This window comes from Hibiscus syriacus, unplaced genomic scaffold (assembly GCF_006381635.1).
Source record: "Hibiscus syriacus cultivar Baekdansim isolate YM2019G1 unplaced genomic scaffold, ASM638163v2 tig00000003_pilon, whole genome shotgun sequence".
Taxonomy (NCBI): domain Eukaryota; kingdom Viridiplantae; phylum Streptophyta; class Magnoliopsida; order Malvales; family Malvaceae; genus Hibiscus; species Hibiscus syriacus.
This window is the reverse complement of record NW_024061753.1, coordinates 313,132-326,807: the sequence shown is the minus strand read 5'-3', so window position 1 is coordinate 326,807 and position 13,676 is coordinate 313,132. Positions and strand designations below refer to the sequence as shown.

Here is a 13,676-nt window from a genome sequence, read left to right as displayed (position 1 = left end):
CTAGTATTGTCCCTACTGCATAGTCACTAGCGTCGTACATCAGCTCGAAAGGGGCGTCCCAATCAGGTGGAATAATAATTGGTGCCAAGGCAGGTTTTTGCTTCATATTAGTGAATGCATTGAGACATTCGTCATTGAACACGAACTGTTGGTTTTGTTGCAATAACTGACACAAAGGCTTTGAAATCTTTGAAAAATCCTTGATGAAACGTCTGTAGAATCTTGCATGTCCTAGGAAACTCCTGATGCCCTTCAACTTTGGCTTTGTCAACCTCGATGCCTTGGCATGAAATTTTGTGTCCCAACACAATTCCTTATGTCACCATAAAGTGACATTTCTACCAGTTTAGCACAAGGTTGGACTCCTTACATCGCTTCAATATTTTAGATAGATTATCGAGGCATCGATCAAAGTCATCTCCGGAGACGGAAAAATCATCCATGAATATTTTCAAAAAATCTTTCACCATGTTGGAGAAAATGGCCACCATACATCTCTGAAAAGTTGCCGGGGCATTACATAGCCCGAACGGCATTCTCCGAAAGGCATATGTGCCATATGGGCAGGTGAATGTGGTATTCTCCTAATCTTCAGGTGATATGGCGATATCCAGAATATCTGTCAAGGAAATAGTAAAATGCCTTGCCTGGTAACCGATCAAGCATCTTATCAATGAAAGGAAGAGGAAGTGGTCTTTCTTTGTCGCCTTGTTTAGTTTCTTGTAATCCATACAAATCCACCAGCATGTGACGGTTCTTGTAGTCAAATGCTCTTCATTTTCATTCTTTACCACAATCACTCCACCTTTCTTCGGCACGCATTGAACCAGACTAACCCAAGAGCTATCGAATATGGGATAGATTACCCTAGCATCGAGCCATTTTATGATTTTCTTCATTACCACTTTCTTCATTATATGATTAAGTCTCCTTTGAGGTTCCATAGAATAGCTATGAAACTCGTCAAGCTAGTTCTTGTGCATGCATATGGTAGGGTTAATTCCCTTCAACTTTGTCATAGTCCACCCGGGAGCTTTTTTGTGCTATGAAAAAATATTCAACAAACTACCCTCTTGCTCTAGGGTTAGATTAGCAGAAATTATAACCGGTAAAGTATTGTAACTCCCTAGATAAATGTATTTCAAATGTGATGGTAAAAGTTTGAGTTCTAAGGTAGGCACATGTTGTAATGAAGGTTTTGGATGAATAAATTCATTGAAATCAAGGGGTTCGAATCTCATACCTAGTCTAGTTTGAAGTAAACTAGATTGTTCCTCCTCTAATGAATAATGCTCATACTCTTCATTTGTTCTATCTTTAGTATATCCTACTTTTGCTTTAGTCGGAGAAATTTTGCCTGAGTAACTAATTTTGCCTACCTCATTCTGAAAAAATTCGCCTGGGCCAAAATTATTATTTCTCTCTGGCTGTAAAATACCGTTAGGAAAATATTTTACACTTCTGAATATGGGCAAAGTTATCTTTGCACAAAGAATCTTTTTCGTCTAGATGTAAAATTTTGCATTGACCACAAATATCTATCTCATATTCTTTATTAGGCTCCATATCTACATTGCAATGGCATTCTTCAGAATCATCAACATACTTAAGAATGTTGAAGACATTGATAGTGACACTTTGACCATCTACCCTCATCGTAAACTCTCCCATCTCGTAATCTATTAAGATGCACCCTGTCGCTAAGAAGGGATGCCCAAGAATAATAGGTTTGTTTTCATCTCACAGTCTAAAATAAGGAAATCCGCTGGAAAGACAAACTTGTCCACTTTAACTATCACATCTTCAATTTTTCCCTCGGGTCGAATATGCGATTGGTCCGCCAGTTGTAAAATTACGGTGGTTGGATGAGCATTGTCTATTCCAAGTTTCAAAAATATAGACTTGGGCATCAGGTTTATGCTTGACCCCAAGTCACAAAGGGCTCTCCCAACATACTTATCACCGATAGAGCAAGGTATAACAAAACTTCCAAGAACTTTTTGCTTCGGTGGAAGTTCACATAATGATGAACAATATTCTATTGTCGTGGCAAAATTTTCAATTCTTTCCACTTTCCTCTTCTTCGTGATAATGTCTTCTACGAACTTGGCGTAAGAAGGCATCTGATCAACAGCTTTGAGTAGTGGGACATTGATGTACAGCTTATCAAGGAAATCAACTAACTTTTTGAACTAGATCTCATCATTATGCTTCTTCAACCGCTGAGGGAAAGGCGGTGGAGGTATGATTTCATCTGGTGCATGTGGGGGTAAAACTTTTGCCTTGACAATAAATTTTCCACCATCATTGGGTTGACTTATCAACCCCTTGTCCTTTTCATTTTCCTCAAACAAGTCTTCGTGTTCAGCTTCATCAGCTTGACCTTCTGGTTCTTTCTGTGTAGTGCTTTGGTGTTAAATTTCTCAATTATTTCCCCCAAACTTATCATCAAGATTAATTTGGGTACCACTCCTAAGTGTAAGCGCACTGCATTGCTCCTTTCCATGAGGCTTAGTGACTTCAGTATCACTAAAGAGACTTTCTTGTGGGTGAGAGTGTATTGTCGTGGCAATTTGACCCACTTGATTTTCTAACGCTCTCAAGGATGAACTATGTCTTTGTAATAGAGATGCTTGGCTTTGTAATAGAGTTGCTTGGCTTTGCAACAAATCACCTTTATTCTTGATTGTCAATGAGTGTTCGTGTTTCAAAGTCTTTGTCAAGGCCATAAATTCTTACAGTGAAGCTTCAAGGGAGTTAGAATTTGACGCAGATGCATTACCTTTATTGTTATTTTGCTAGGGCATCTGTTGATGCTGCACACTTGAGTATTCAAAAATGTTTTGTTGTGGCCTATTAAAATTACTGATAACTCCCTAAAAAGGTTACTTTTAAGGCCTTTTTCACTTAAGTTATTGTTTTGTTTAAAATCCCATTTAGGTCATTTTATATGCATATAGTTCCATTAGTGGTGGTTTTGTTATTTTATCCTATAAAGGTGTTGTATGAGGGAAAGGTGTGGTTGTTTATGTTGTGTAGAAAATAACAAGAAAAAGGTTGAATTGGGAAGGAATGTTGTGACATCACACATTGCTGAAGCAGATAGAAATGCCTTGGCATTTCTGGTGCAGAAAAAGACAAACATATATTTTTTATAAAATGACAGATGGCAAGGAACGTGTCTGATGGTTATAACCGCCTATTGGGGACCACTACCACCTGGAAGGATAAAACTCATGCCAAAGGAGTAACTCTAGGGGTATGATGGCTATTTGGAGTGTTAAAGTCCATTAATACCCTTGTATATTTAGAGTGTTAAAGCCCATTAATACCCTTGGATATTTTTTTTATTATTTAATAAACCTTTTATAAGAGAGAGAATAAAGGACATATTCACCATCTTCAGCTAGATTTTCTTCACCTTCTCCATCGTATCATTCCTTCTACTCTCTTAATGGTGTTCATCCATTAACCAGCTCCAAGGAGTGGCGAGCTACGCATCCTAGAGGAGAGCTCCGACTGTGCACATCGAAGGGTTCTTCTCCCATCTCCTTGGTTGTTATTTTTCATTTGATATTGGGTTGTTGGAACGAATGATTTTCATGTTTTCTTTCATGGATGATTCGAACCCCACCGTGAACTAACCTTATTTGGTGGGGTTGATTTTATGGATGCTTAATTTTTTAATGGTAGATTTAAATTTATCTTTTGCATTTACTTGTTTTGTTTATGAATGTTTAATCTTCTAAGTTTGTAGAAGGCATAATAGTGTTCATTACTTATATGAAGACTAGGTGTTCGAGAGAAAATTGGTCATTAATACTTGTAGGATTCGAGAGAAACACAAGTAAGATTCGCATAAGCAGTAGGGTGTAGTACTTTCTTAAGCTTAAACCGAACATAGTAATACTATATCCTAATCCCTTAGTGCTTGGGAGAGACTAAGATAGGATTTCAATTACTAAGAGGGGTAGTTTTTATCTATAGCGTAGACTGCCATAGTTGAGACTAAGATGAGATGTCATGGCATTCTATTTATTATGTTCCTTTGACTAGAGATAGCAGAAGCATTTTTAGAAAACCTTGTCAAGCAAGTGAAGCTGAGATATATTAAATCTGCTTGAGAGATAAGTTTTAGCATTCTTAAATCAATCCCTACCACTCATTCCCCTAGGCAGCTTGTTGTGTGAGGATTATCAAACTATCATTTATTTATTGTTCTTACCGTTTTTCATTGTCTCGGCATTTCTATAATTTTCATCATTATAATATGCTCTTGCCACTACATTTTCATTTTCTACCACGTCATAATATCAATCCATATCCTTCAACATATATTTTTCATTGTCATGTCATTCTCTTTTGGTACATATCATTATTAACTACACTTAGATATAGTAGTGCTTGTTTTGGTTAAACTTTATAATTTCCATAATTCCCCGTGGAGACAATACTCGCTTATTACTTTATTACTTGAACGATTGTGTACACTTACACAATATTTGCATATAATTTTATAGTACTCACAACACGTAACAAGTTTTTGGCGTCGTTACCGGGGATTGGTAGCGTGAAGTTAAATAGTTTTGCCAATGCATTTTATTTTTGCTTCTTTATTTTTGTACAGTTTACTTGATATTTTTGCTTTATTCTTTTTCAAGTTTATTTAGTGTATGCTTAGAAGACATTTTTACGAGCCATTGGAACCAATAGAACCTGAGATTAAAAGACACTTTATACAAAGGAGACATGCTCAACGTGCTCGAGAAAATATGTATCAAATTGAAAATCAGGGCATTGGTCAAGATAACAGAAATCAGAATGCCGGGACATTACAAAATGTTGGACATGCTGATACACCTCGTATTATTCATGATCATTTAAATCCGATGCTAGATGATATGAATCATGGAATAGTGACACCCGAAATTCAAGCTGCACATTTTGAGCTTAAATCATTCATGTTTAATATGTTAAATTCCATAGGGCAGTTTGGGGGCATGCCAAATGAAGATGCCAGGCATTATATTCTCAATTTTTTGGAGGTTTGTGATTCTTTCTACCAAGAAGGAATGCACGAGGATGTGCTGAAATTAAAGATGTTTCCATATTCTTTGTGTGACTAAGCAAGGCCTTGGTTGAGTGGTGTTCCATTAGGTTCGATGGAATCATGGGTCGATCTTTGTAGAGTTTTTTATTGCGATATAACCCACTGAACATGAACACTCAGCTAAGGAATGACATAGCATCCTTTCGCCAGGGTGACGTTGAATCTATGTATGAGTGTTGGGATCATTACAAGAGTTTTCTTTGAAAGTGTTCAAATCATGGTTTTCACGATTGGACTCAAGTAGTTATGTTTTATAATCAAGTCAATGCACCCACGAGGATAATGCTTGATCCCTCAACAAATGGGACATTGCTAGATAAATCACCTACTGAGGTGTTTTCTATTTTGGATAGAATTGCCAATAATGACTATCAATTTCCATCCTCAAGGCTTGGGAGTGGGAGGAAAGCACCTAGAACATTCTAGTTATATACAAAGGACTCGGTGTCCACTCAACTCTCAGTTATTAATAATACACTAAAAATTTTACAACGCTTCACTGAGGTAAAGGAAGTGAAAGCATCTAGCTTGACATGTCAGTTATGACAAGGCAATTACCACGAGAGAGAATGCCCAACAAACCATGAGTCTATCAACTTTATAGGTAATTTCAATCGAGGAGATAATAATCCTTATTCTAACACTTATAATGCAGAATGGCGGAAACACCCAAATTTCTCATGGAGAAATCAAGGAGCCCATAATGACAGTCAATCCACTCGTCAGCAGAATCACACTGAATCTCAAGGCTACCAAAATGTTATACCATGACATAATACCAGCAAAGGAGCTTCATCTACAGCTAGCATTAGTTCTTTGGAAGCTACAATTCAAGATTTCATATCTACCATGAAGATAATGTTGTAAGACTATTCTACTTCAATTAAGAAACAAGGAGCTTTACTTCATAGTCAAAGTGCCTTACTTCAAAGCCATAGATCGTCTTTAAGAGCTTTGGAAGGTCAAGTTGATCAGATTGTTGTGGCATTGTAAGAGCATCAGCAAGGACATTTTCCAAGAGACACTGAAGTCACTAAAACGCATGGCAAAGAACATTGCAATGTGTTAACTCTTAGGAGTGGAATGAAAATTAACAAACAAGTTAAAGTTGGGAGACACAACATGATAATTCTATCCCCATTGTCGAACTAGTTGAAGTTGAATTACATGATGATATCATTTAAGGATGGTTCTACTAATAAGACTATCGAGGTACAAAATTTTGATGCCACGGCGTAAGCAATTCCTACTCCTACAGTTAAGGAAGCTAGTCCCACATCTTCCTTCTCGCAAAGATTGAAGAAGCATAATGATGAAGTTCAGTTTAAGAAATTTGTGGACATTCTTGATCGGCTTCATATTAATGTTCCTCTCTTGGAAACTATTGAATAGATGCCAACGTATGCCAAATTTCTTAAGGAAATTTGCACCAAGAAAAAAGAAGTATGAGACAGTTGCCACGGCAACATAATTTTGTTCTTCATTTAGTAAGTTACCACCAAAGCAAAATAATCTGGGCAGCTTCATTATTCCCTATTCTATAGGAGCTAGTTTTGTTGGAAAGGCACTATGTTATCTTGGTTCAAGTGTGAAATTAATGAGGAAATATATATTCTTAAAGCTTGGCATAGGAGATGCAAGACCTACCTCGGTGATTTTACAACTTACCGACCGATCCCATGTTAGACTTGAAGGGAGAGTCGAGGATGTCATATTAAGGGTTGATAAATTTGTGTTTCCAATCGACTTCCTTATTTTGAATGTGAAGTTGATGCCAAGGCACCTATCATTCTAGGTAGACCTTTCCTCTCTACTGGTCATATTTTGATATATTGTGAAAAAGGTGAACTCACCATGAGAGTGGTCGATCAGTGTGTGATCAATGTGTTTTGTACTCTAAAGTATGTTGATGACCATGAAGAATGCCAAGGCATGTCTGAATTGAATGCCAAGGCATGTCTGAATTGAACTCGTTAATTGAAGAAGAAACCAACCATCTTTGCCAGAATAATTTCTTTCAGTTAGTAGATAAAGAATATTTGATTGATGATGAAGCTTAGAGGACTATGACAAATTGCCAATTGATGTGGAAAAATCTAGTTGACTACTAGCTAGATCAAGTATGAATTTTGAACCCCTGGATTTTGATGAATTTATTCCTCCTAAGCCATCATTATTGCATGCACCTACTGTTGGGACCGTCAGCGCACCCCATGGCACAGCGGAAACAAAACTTGACTATCTCAACAGCGATCAAAGTACGAAAAAACTGAAATTAGGAGAAAATGATGCGAATACTTACAATGGGTTCCTTAAAAACAGCAAAGGCAACAGCGACTAATGGTGATCACGAACGGTTCGAATCGTAAGCCTTCACGAAAACACGTATTGGCCTCTACTTAGTTCACCCGATTGAGAGCAAAATTTTCTTTTCCCAAACACAATTTTTTGAAAAACGGCTGAAGAAGAAGTGGCTGCTAGACCTTACCTCACTTTAAATATATATCAGTTACCCTAACTTCTTAGGGATTTTAAGTTATTTCGAATTAATAAAAAAACTTATTTAATTAATTCAAATTAAATATCCATTAAAGACTTATAACCTGAATTATAATCTTTAACGTTTATTTAAACTCTTATTTAGTTATTCTTAATTAAATATCAATTAAAAGAGTTGTAATCAAAATTACATTCTTTTAATGCTTACTTATTATTATATTCGGGATAATTAAAATCATATGTATATCAAATATACATATATTAACTCCAGATATATTTTAGCAGCAAACAACAAATTGTACATCTTTGCTCATTTCAATCTAGGGTGTGACCCTGTAGGTTCTTGTAACGTTAGTAGTAATTATTAGAACAATTCTAATATTACATACAATAAGTGACATCTAGCAATATATCATTGTCACCTAAGTTACAAGAAATTATGATTTGACATATCATCTTTGTGATTAACTCTTTTATGTATTACATCCTTTTGTCCTTTATATCTAGAATAGGCACAAGTCTTGGAATAGTCACACTTGTATAGCCCATCTATTGTTTCTTGATATCTAGAGTAAAATATAATTAACGAATAATTTGTGATATCTCATATCAACTTATTTGAGCATGGCCATGTATTTCTAGTCTCACTCAATCAAGTGGCCTGTGATATATTTCCTATTATGTAGGAAGGACAAATCCTATCTTAATCATACACACTCACTACACATATCGAGATATATTCAATAACAGTCTTTATAGAGCAACCAGTTAAGGAGCATGTTTAACTGTATCAAAACATACAACAATATATATTGGGATAACATTGATCTCAAGTCTGAGGATCATACATATAGTCATCAGCATGAGCAATGTTATGATCGTTACATAATAATCCAAAACATATGCTCATGGTGGGTCAATCCAATACATTGTTCTCTAACAATATAATCATGTATCAATTCTAACATCTCAATGTCAAGGATAACTCATTGTCATCAATTAATAACATATTAGTCTTAAGCTTATTATTATTATTCATGCCCATAATAATACTTGACTATGGATCTTTTAATAATAATAAAGTTATTATATAGACTTTATTATATTTCAATTTATTTTAAACACAGACATATAACTGAAAATAATAGTGGTAATGCCTTCACTCAATAAAATCGATAAACAAATGTATTATTACAGTCATCGTATGATTGGTCTTTGGGTATACTCTAACACCTACCCTAGAGCTTTAATCCTTGCTAGGGCATCTTAAATATGTTTAATTAGGTAGAAAAAGCACGTTACCTGTGATTATTTCCTCTAAACGTACTACTAACCAAGAGCAAAGTTTATTAATTGTTTTGATGCAGTATAAGAAAGTACTTGGTAGGACTATGTTTGATTTGAAGGGAATTAGTCCCACGATTTGCATGTACAATATCTTGCTAGAGGAATGCCACGGCAATTCGATAGAAACATTTATTGGGTAGTAAAAACACTTTACCTGTGATTATTTCCTCAAACCTTACAGAACCAGACCTTTGTATTTGACGAGTTATGCCTCGGCGTATTCACTGAGTTGAAGCAACGATTGATCTCAGCACCTATTGTAGTTCCTCCCAATTGGACATCACCATTTCAGCTGATGTTTGATGCGAGCGATTATGTTATATGAGTTATTTTGGGGAAACATCGAGGTAAAATTTTTCATGTTATATATTACGCTAGTCATACCTTGAATGAAGAACAATTGAACTACACAACCACTGAGAATGAATTACTTGTCGTGGTATTTACTTTTGATAAATTTATACCATACCTAATAGGCACTAAAGTTTTTTGTTCACACTGATCACTCTGGTATAAAATACTTAGTGAACAAAAAGGATGCAAAGCCTAGACTTATTAGCTGGATCTTACTTCTGCAAGAATTTGACTTAGAGGTTGTAGATGGAAAAGGTACGAAGAACCAAGTTGTTGATCATTTATCTAGGTTAGATAATAATTCTAAATGCCATGACACTGTAGATATTCAAGAGGAATTTCCTGATGAGAAAATTTTATATGCCACGTTAATCCTGCGGTAAGATGACCTTGTTAATTTTCTTGTTAGTGGAATAATGCCTTTTGATTTGAACAGTCAGGGTAAAAATAAATTCAGACACGATGCAAAGTATTATTTTTGGGATGAACCATAATTTTTCAAGCATTGTGTTGACCAGCTCATTAGACGATGTGTACTTGAAGATGAGCAACGTGACATTTTATACAATTGTCACACGGCCCCTAATAGAGGTCATTTTGGAGGAGTAAGGACTACTACCAAGGCCCTACAATCAGGTTTTTATTGGCCAACTCTATTCAGAGATGCTCAGACATTTTACAAATCTTGCGATCGATGCCAACGCACTGGAAGCATATCCAGGCAACATGAAATGCCACTGCAAGGCATTTTGGAAATAGAGTTGTTTGATGTTTGGGGCATCAATTTCATGGGACCATTCTCATATTCTGGATGTGATCTATACATCCTGCTTGTTATGGATTACGTATCCAAGAGGATTGAAGCAATAGCAACATCAATGAATGACTATAAAACCGTACTCAAGTTTTTACACAAAAATATCTTCACTCGGTTTGGAGTACCTCAAGCCATCATTAGTGATGAGGAAACCCACTTTGATAACAAGTTGATTGCCAAGGAACTAACAAGATATAGAGTTCACCATAAGATTGTCAACATATCATCCACAGATAAATGGTCAAGCTGAGATATCTAATCACGAGATCAAGCAGATTTTAGAAAAAGTGGTGAACCCAAGGCGAAAGGATTTGTCACCAAAGTTAGATAAGGAACGTTGGGTGTATATAACAACATTCAAAACTCCTCTGGGCATATCACCATTCAATTTGGTGTATGGGAAAGCCTGTCATCTCCCTGTTGAGCTCGAACATAAGGTGTACTGGGCCATTAAGTGAATGAATTTTGATGCTCAGTTAGCTGGGGAACAGAGACTATTGGAACTTAATGAAATGGAAGAGTTTAGGACACAAGCATATGAAAATGCACGGATATACAAGGAAAAAACCAAGAAGTGGCACGACCAAAAAAAGATGCCAATGCATTTTCATGTAGGCCAACAAGTGTTGCTTTACAATTCGAGATTTAAACTTTTTCCTGGGAAGCTTAAATGCATATGAGTGAATGAAAGTAGTCACATGATGAATCTACCTAACTAGCTTGGGGGTAAAAGGTATGCTCCCTTTCACCTAGAGTGTGGGAAGGCATGTGTGATGGGCTAACTCTCCTCGTAGTAGCATTAATAAAAAAAGAGTAAAAAGTGAGTATAAATGTGCTTAATGAATAAGTAAATGATGGGGGAAAACTAGGGGACTCGATTAGAAATTATTTAAATTTGTTAAGTATAGATTGGATAGAATCACGCACACACACTTCCACAAAGGCTCTTGACCTAGGGAAATGTACTTGACTTCTTGCTATGTCTAGCATGTTGAAGCCTAATTTTTCTTAGGGTTGAAATTCTATTTTTGTCTTGATTGTCTTGTTATTGAACAATTCCATGACATTCTGTTTGTGTTTAGTGCTATCCATTGCTTGAGGATAAACTATAGTTTAAGTTTGGGGGTGTGATAACTCCCTAAAAATGTTACTTTTAAGGTATTTTTCACTTAATTTATTGCTTGTTTAAAATCCCATTTAGGTCATTTTAGATGCATATAGTTGCATTAGTGGTGGTTGTGCTATTTTATCTTATAAAGGTGTTGTATGATGGAAAGGTGTGGTTGTTTATGTTGTGCAGGAATAACAAGCAAAAGGTTGAACTGGGAAGGAATGTTGTGACATCACAAGTTGTTGAAGTAGATAGAAATGCCTTGGCATTTCTGGCGTAAAAAAAGACAAACATATATTTTTATAAAATGACAGCTAGCAAGGCACATGTCTGATGGTTATAACCACCTACTGGGGAACACTACCACCTGGGAAGATAAAACTCACGCCCAAGGGTGACTCTAGGGGTATGATGGGTATTTAGAGTGTTTAAACCCATTAATACCCATGGATATTTTTTATTATTTAATACACCTCATATGAGAGAGAAAATAAAGGACGTACTCACCATCTTAAGATAGATTTTCTTCACCTTCTCCATCATATCCTTTCTTCTATTCTCTTATTGGTGTTAATCCATTAACGAGCTCCAATGAGTAACGAGCTCCAATGAGTGGCGAGCTAGGCATCCAAGAGGAGCTAGCAAGCTAAGGCAAGTCATGGTGGTCGAGGAGAGATCCGGCTGCGTGCGTTGAAAGCTTCTTCTCCCTTCCCCTTGATTGTTATTTTTCATTTGATATTGGGTTGTTGGAACGAATGATTCTCATGTTTATTTCATGGATGATTGAAACCCCACCATGAACTAACCTTATTTGGTGGGTTTTATTTTATGGATGCTTAATTTTGTTTTAATGGTAGATTTAAATTTATCTTTTGCATTTACTTGTTTTACTTATGAATATTTCATCTTCTAATTTTGTGGGAGGCATGAGAGTGTCCATTACTTAGATGAAGGCTAGATGTTTGAGAGAAACTTGGTCATTAATACTTGTAGTATTCGAGAGAAACACAAGTAAGATCTGCATAAGCAATAGGGTGTAGTATTTTCTTAAGCTTAAACTTGGTATAGTAATACTATATCTTAATCCCTTAGTGCTTGAGAGAGACTAAGATAGGATTTCAACGACTAAGAGGGGTAGTTTTTATCAATAGTGTATACTACCATAGTTAAGACTAAGAGGAGATGTTGTGGCATTCTATTTATTAGGTTCATTTGACTAGTGATAGCGGGAGCATTTTTAGCAAACTTTGTCGAGCAAGTGAAGTTGAGATATACTAAATCTGCGTGAGAGATAAGTTTTAATATTATTAAATCAATCCCTACCATTCATTCTCCTAGGCAACTTGTTGTGTGAGGATTATCAAACTATCATTTATTTATTGTTCTTACCGTTTTTCATTGTCTTGACATTTTTATCATTTTCAACATTATAATCTGCTCTTGCCACTAAATTTTCTTCTGCTACCATATCATACTATCAATCCATATCGACCAAAATATACTTTTCATTATGTGTCATTCTCCATTGGTATATATCATCATTAACTATACTTAAATAGAGTAGTTATTCTTTTGGTTAAACTTCGTAATTTCTACCAATCCCTGTGGAGACGATGCTCAATCATCACTTTATTACTTGAACGATTGTGTATATTTACACATTATTTTCATATAATTTTATAGTACTCACAACACGCAATAATTACCTACATAGTTGTCATTGTTGTTCCTTTGATTACCCCACAAAAATTTTGGATGTTGTCGCCATCCAGAATTATATGTATTAGAGTAGGGGTTGTTGTTTCTTCTGTTAAAATTGCCCACAAAATTGATGGACTCCTGGTTTTCTGAGCATTCAATCTAATGATGGTTACCACAGCAAAGAATGCATGTTGAGTTTGTTTCCTTGACTTCCTTCACCTCACTGGAACGCTGCAAATTTTTTAGCATGTTAGTTATAGCAAAAAGTTGGGTAGAATCTGAATCCTTACCGTCGAGTTCATATGCCCCATATATTTTCCTGCCAGCTCCAAGCCTTGTAGATTAGAATTGATAGTTGTTGTTAGCTATCCGATCGAGAATATCAAGGCTTCCTCAGGTGATTTGTCAAGAAAAGTTTCATTCGCTGAAGCATCCAGCATCATGCGAGTAGGTGCATTGACACTATTATAGAACATGACAACTTAAGTCCAGTCGTGGAATCTACAGTTGGTGCATTTTCGAAGCAAACTTTTCCCAGCACTCGTACATAGACTCATCATCGCCTTGGAGAAAACTTGCAATGTCATTACAGAGTTGGGTGTGCATATTGGGGGGATTGTATTGAAGCAAATTTTTTTTTACATAAATCAGCCCAAGATTCTATTGAGTCAGATGGGACTACACTCAACCAAGATCTTACTCAGTCGCATAAAGAGTATGGGAATTCAACACGTCCT

General features: G+C 36.0%; 1 protein-coding gene across 1 annotated transcript; it reads right to left on the bottom strand.

The window, feature by feature from the left end:
- Positions 1 to 584: 584 nt before the first annotated feature.
- Positions 585 to 944, bottom strand: LOC120216692. Its single transcript, XM_039214073.1, has one exon. It carries the CDS (start codon positions 942 to 944, stop codon positions 585 to 587), a length of 360 nt encoding a protein of 119 aa, XP_039070004.1.
- Positions 945 to 13,676: the final 12,732 nt, after the last annotated feature.

Bases quoted from the DNA above. Each gene is read 5' to 3' on its own strand.
- LOC120216692 (XM_039214073.1), bottom strand. From the start codon at position 944: ATGGAACCTCAAAGGAGACTTAATCATATAATGAAGAAAGTGGTAATG.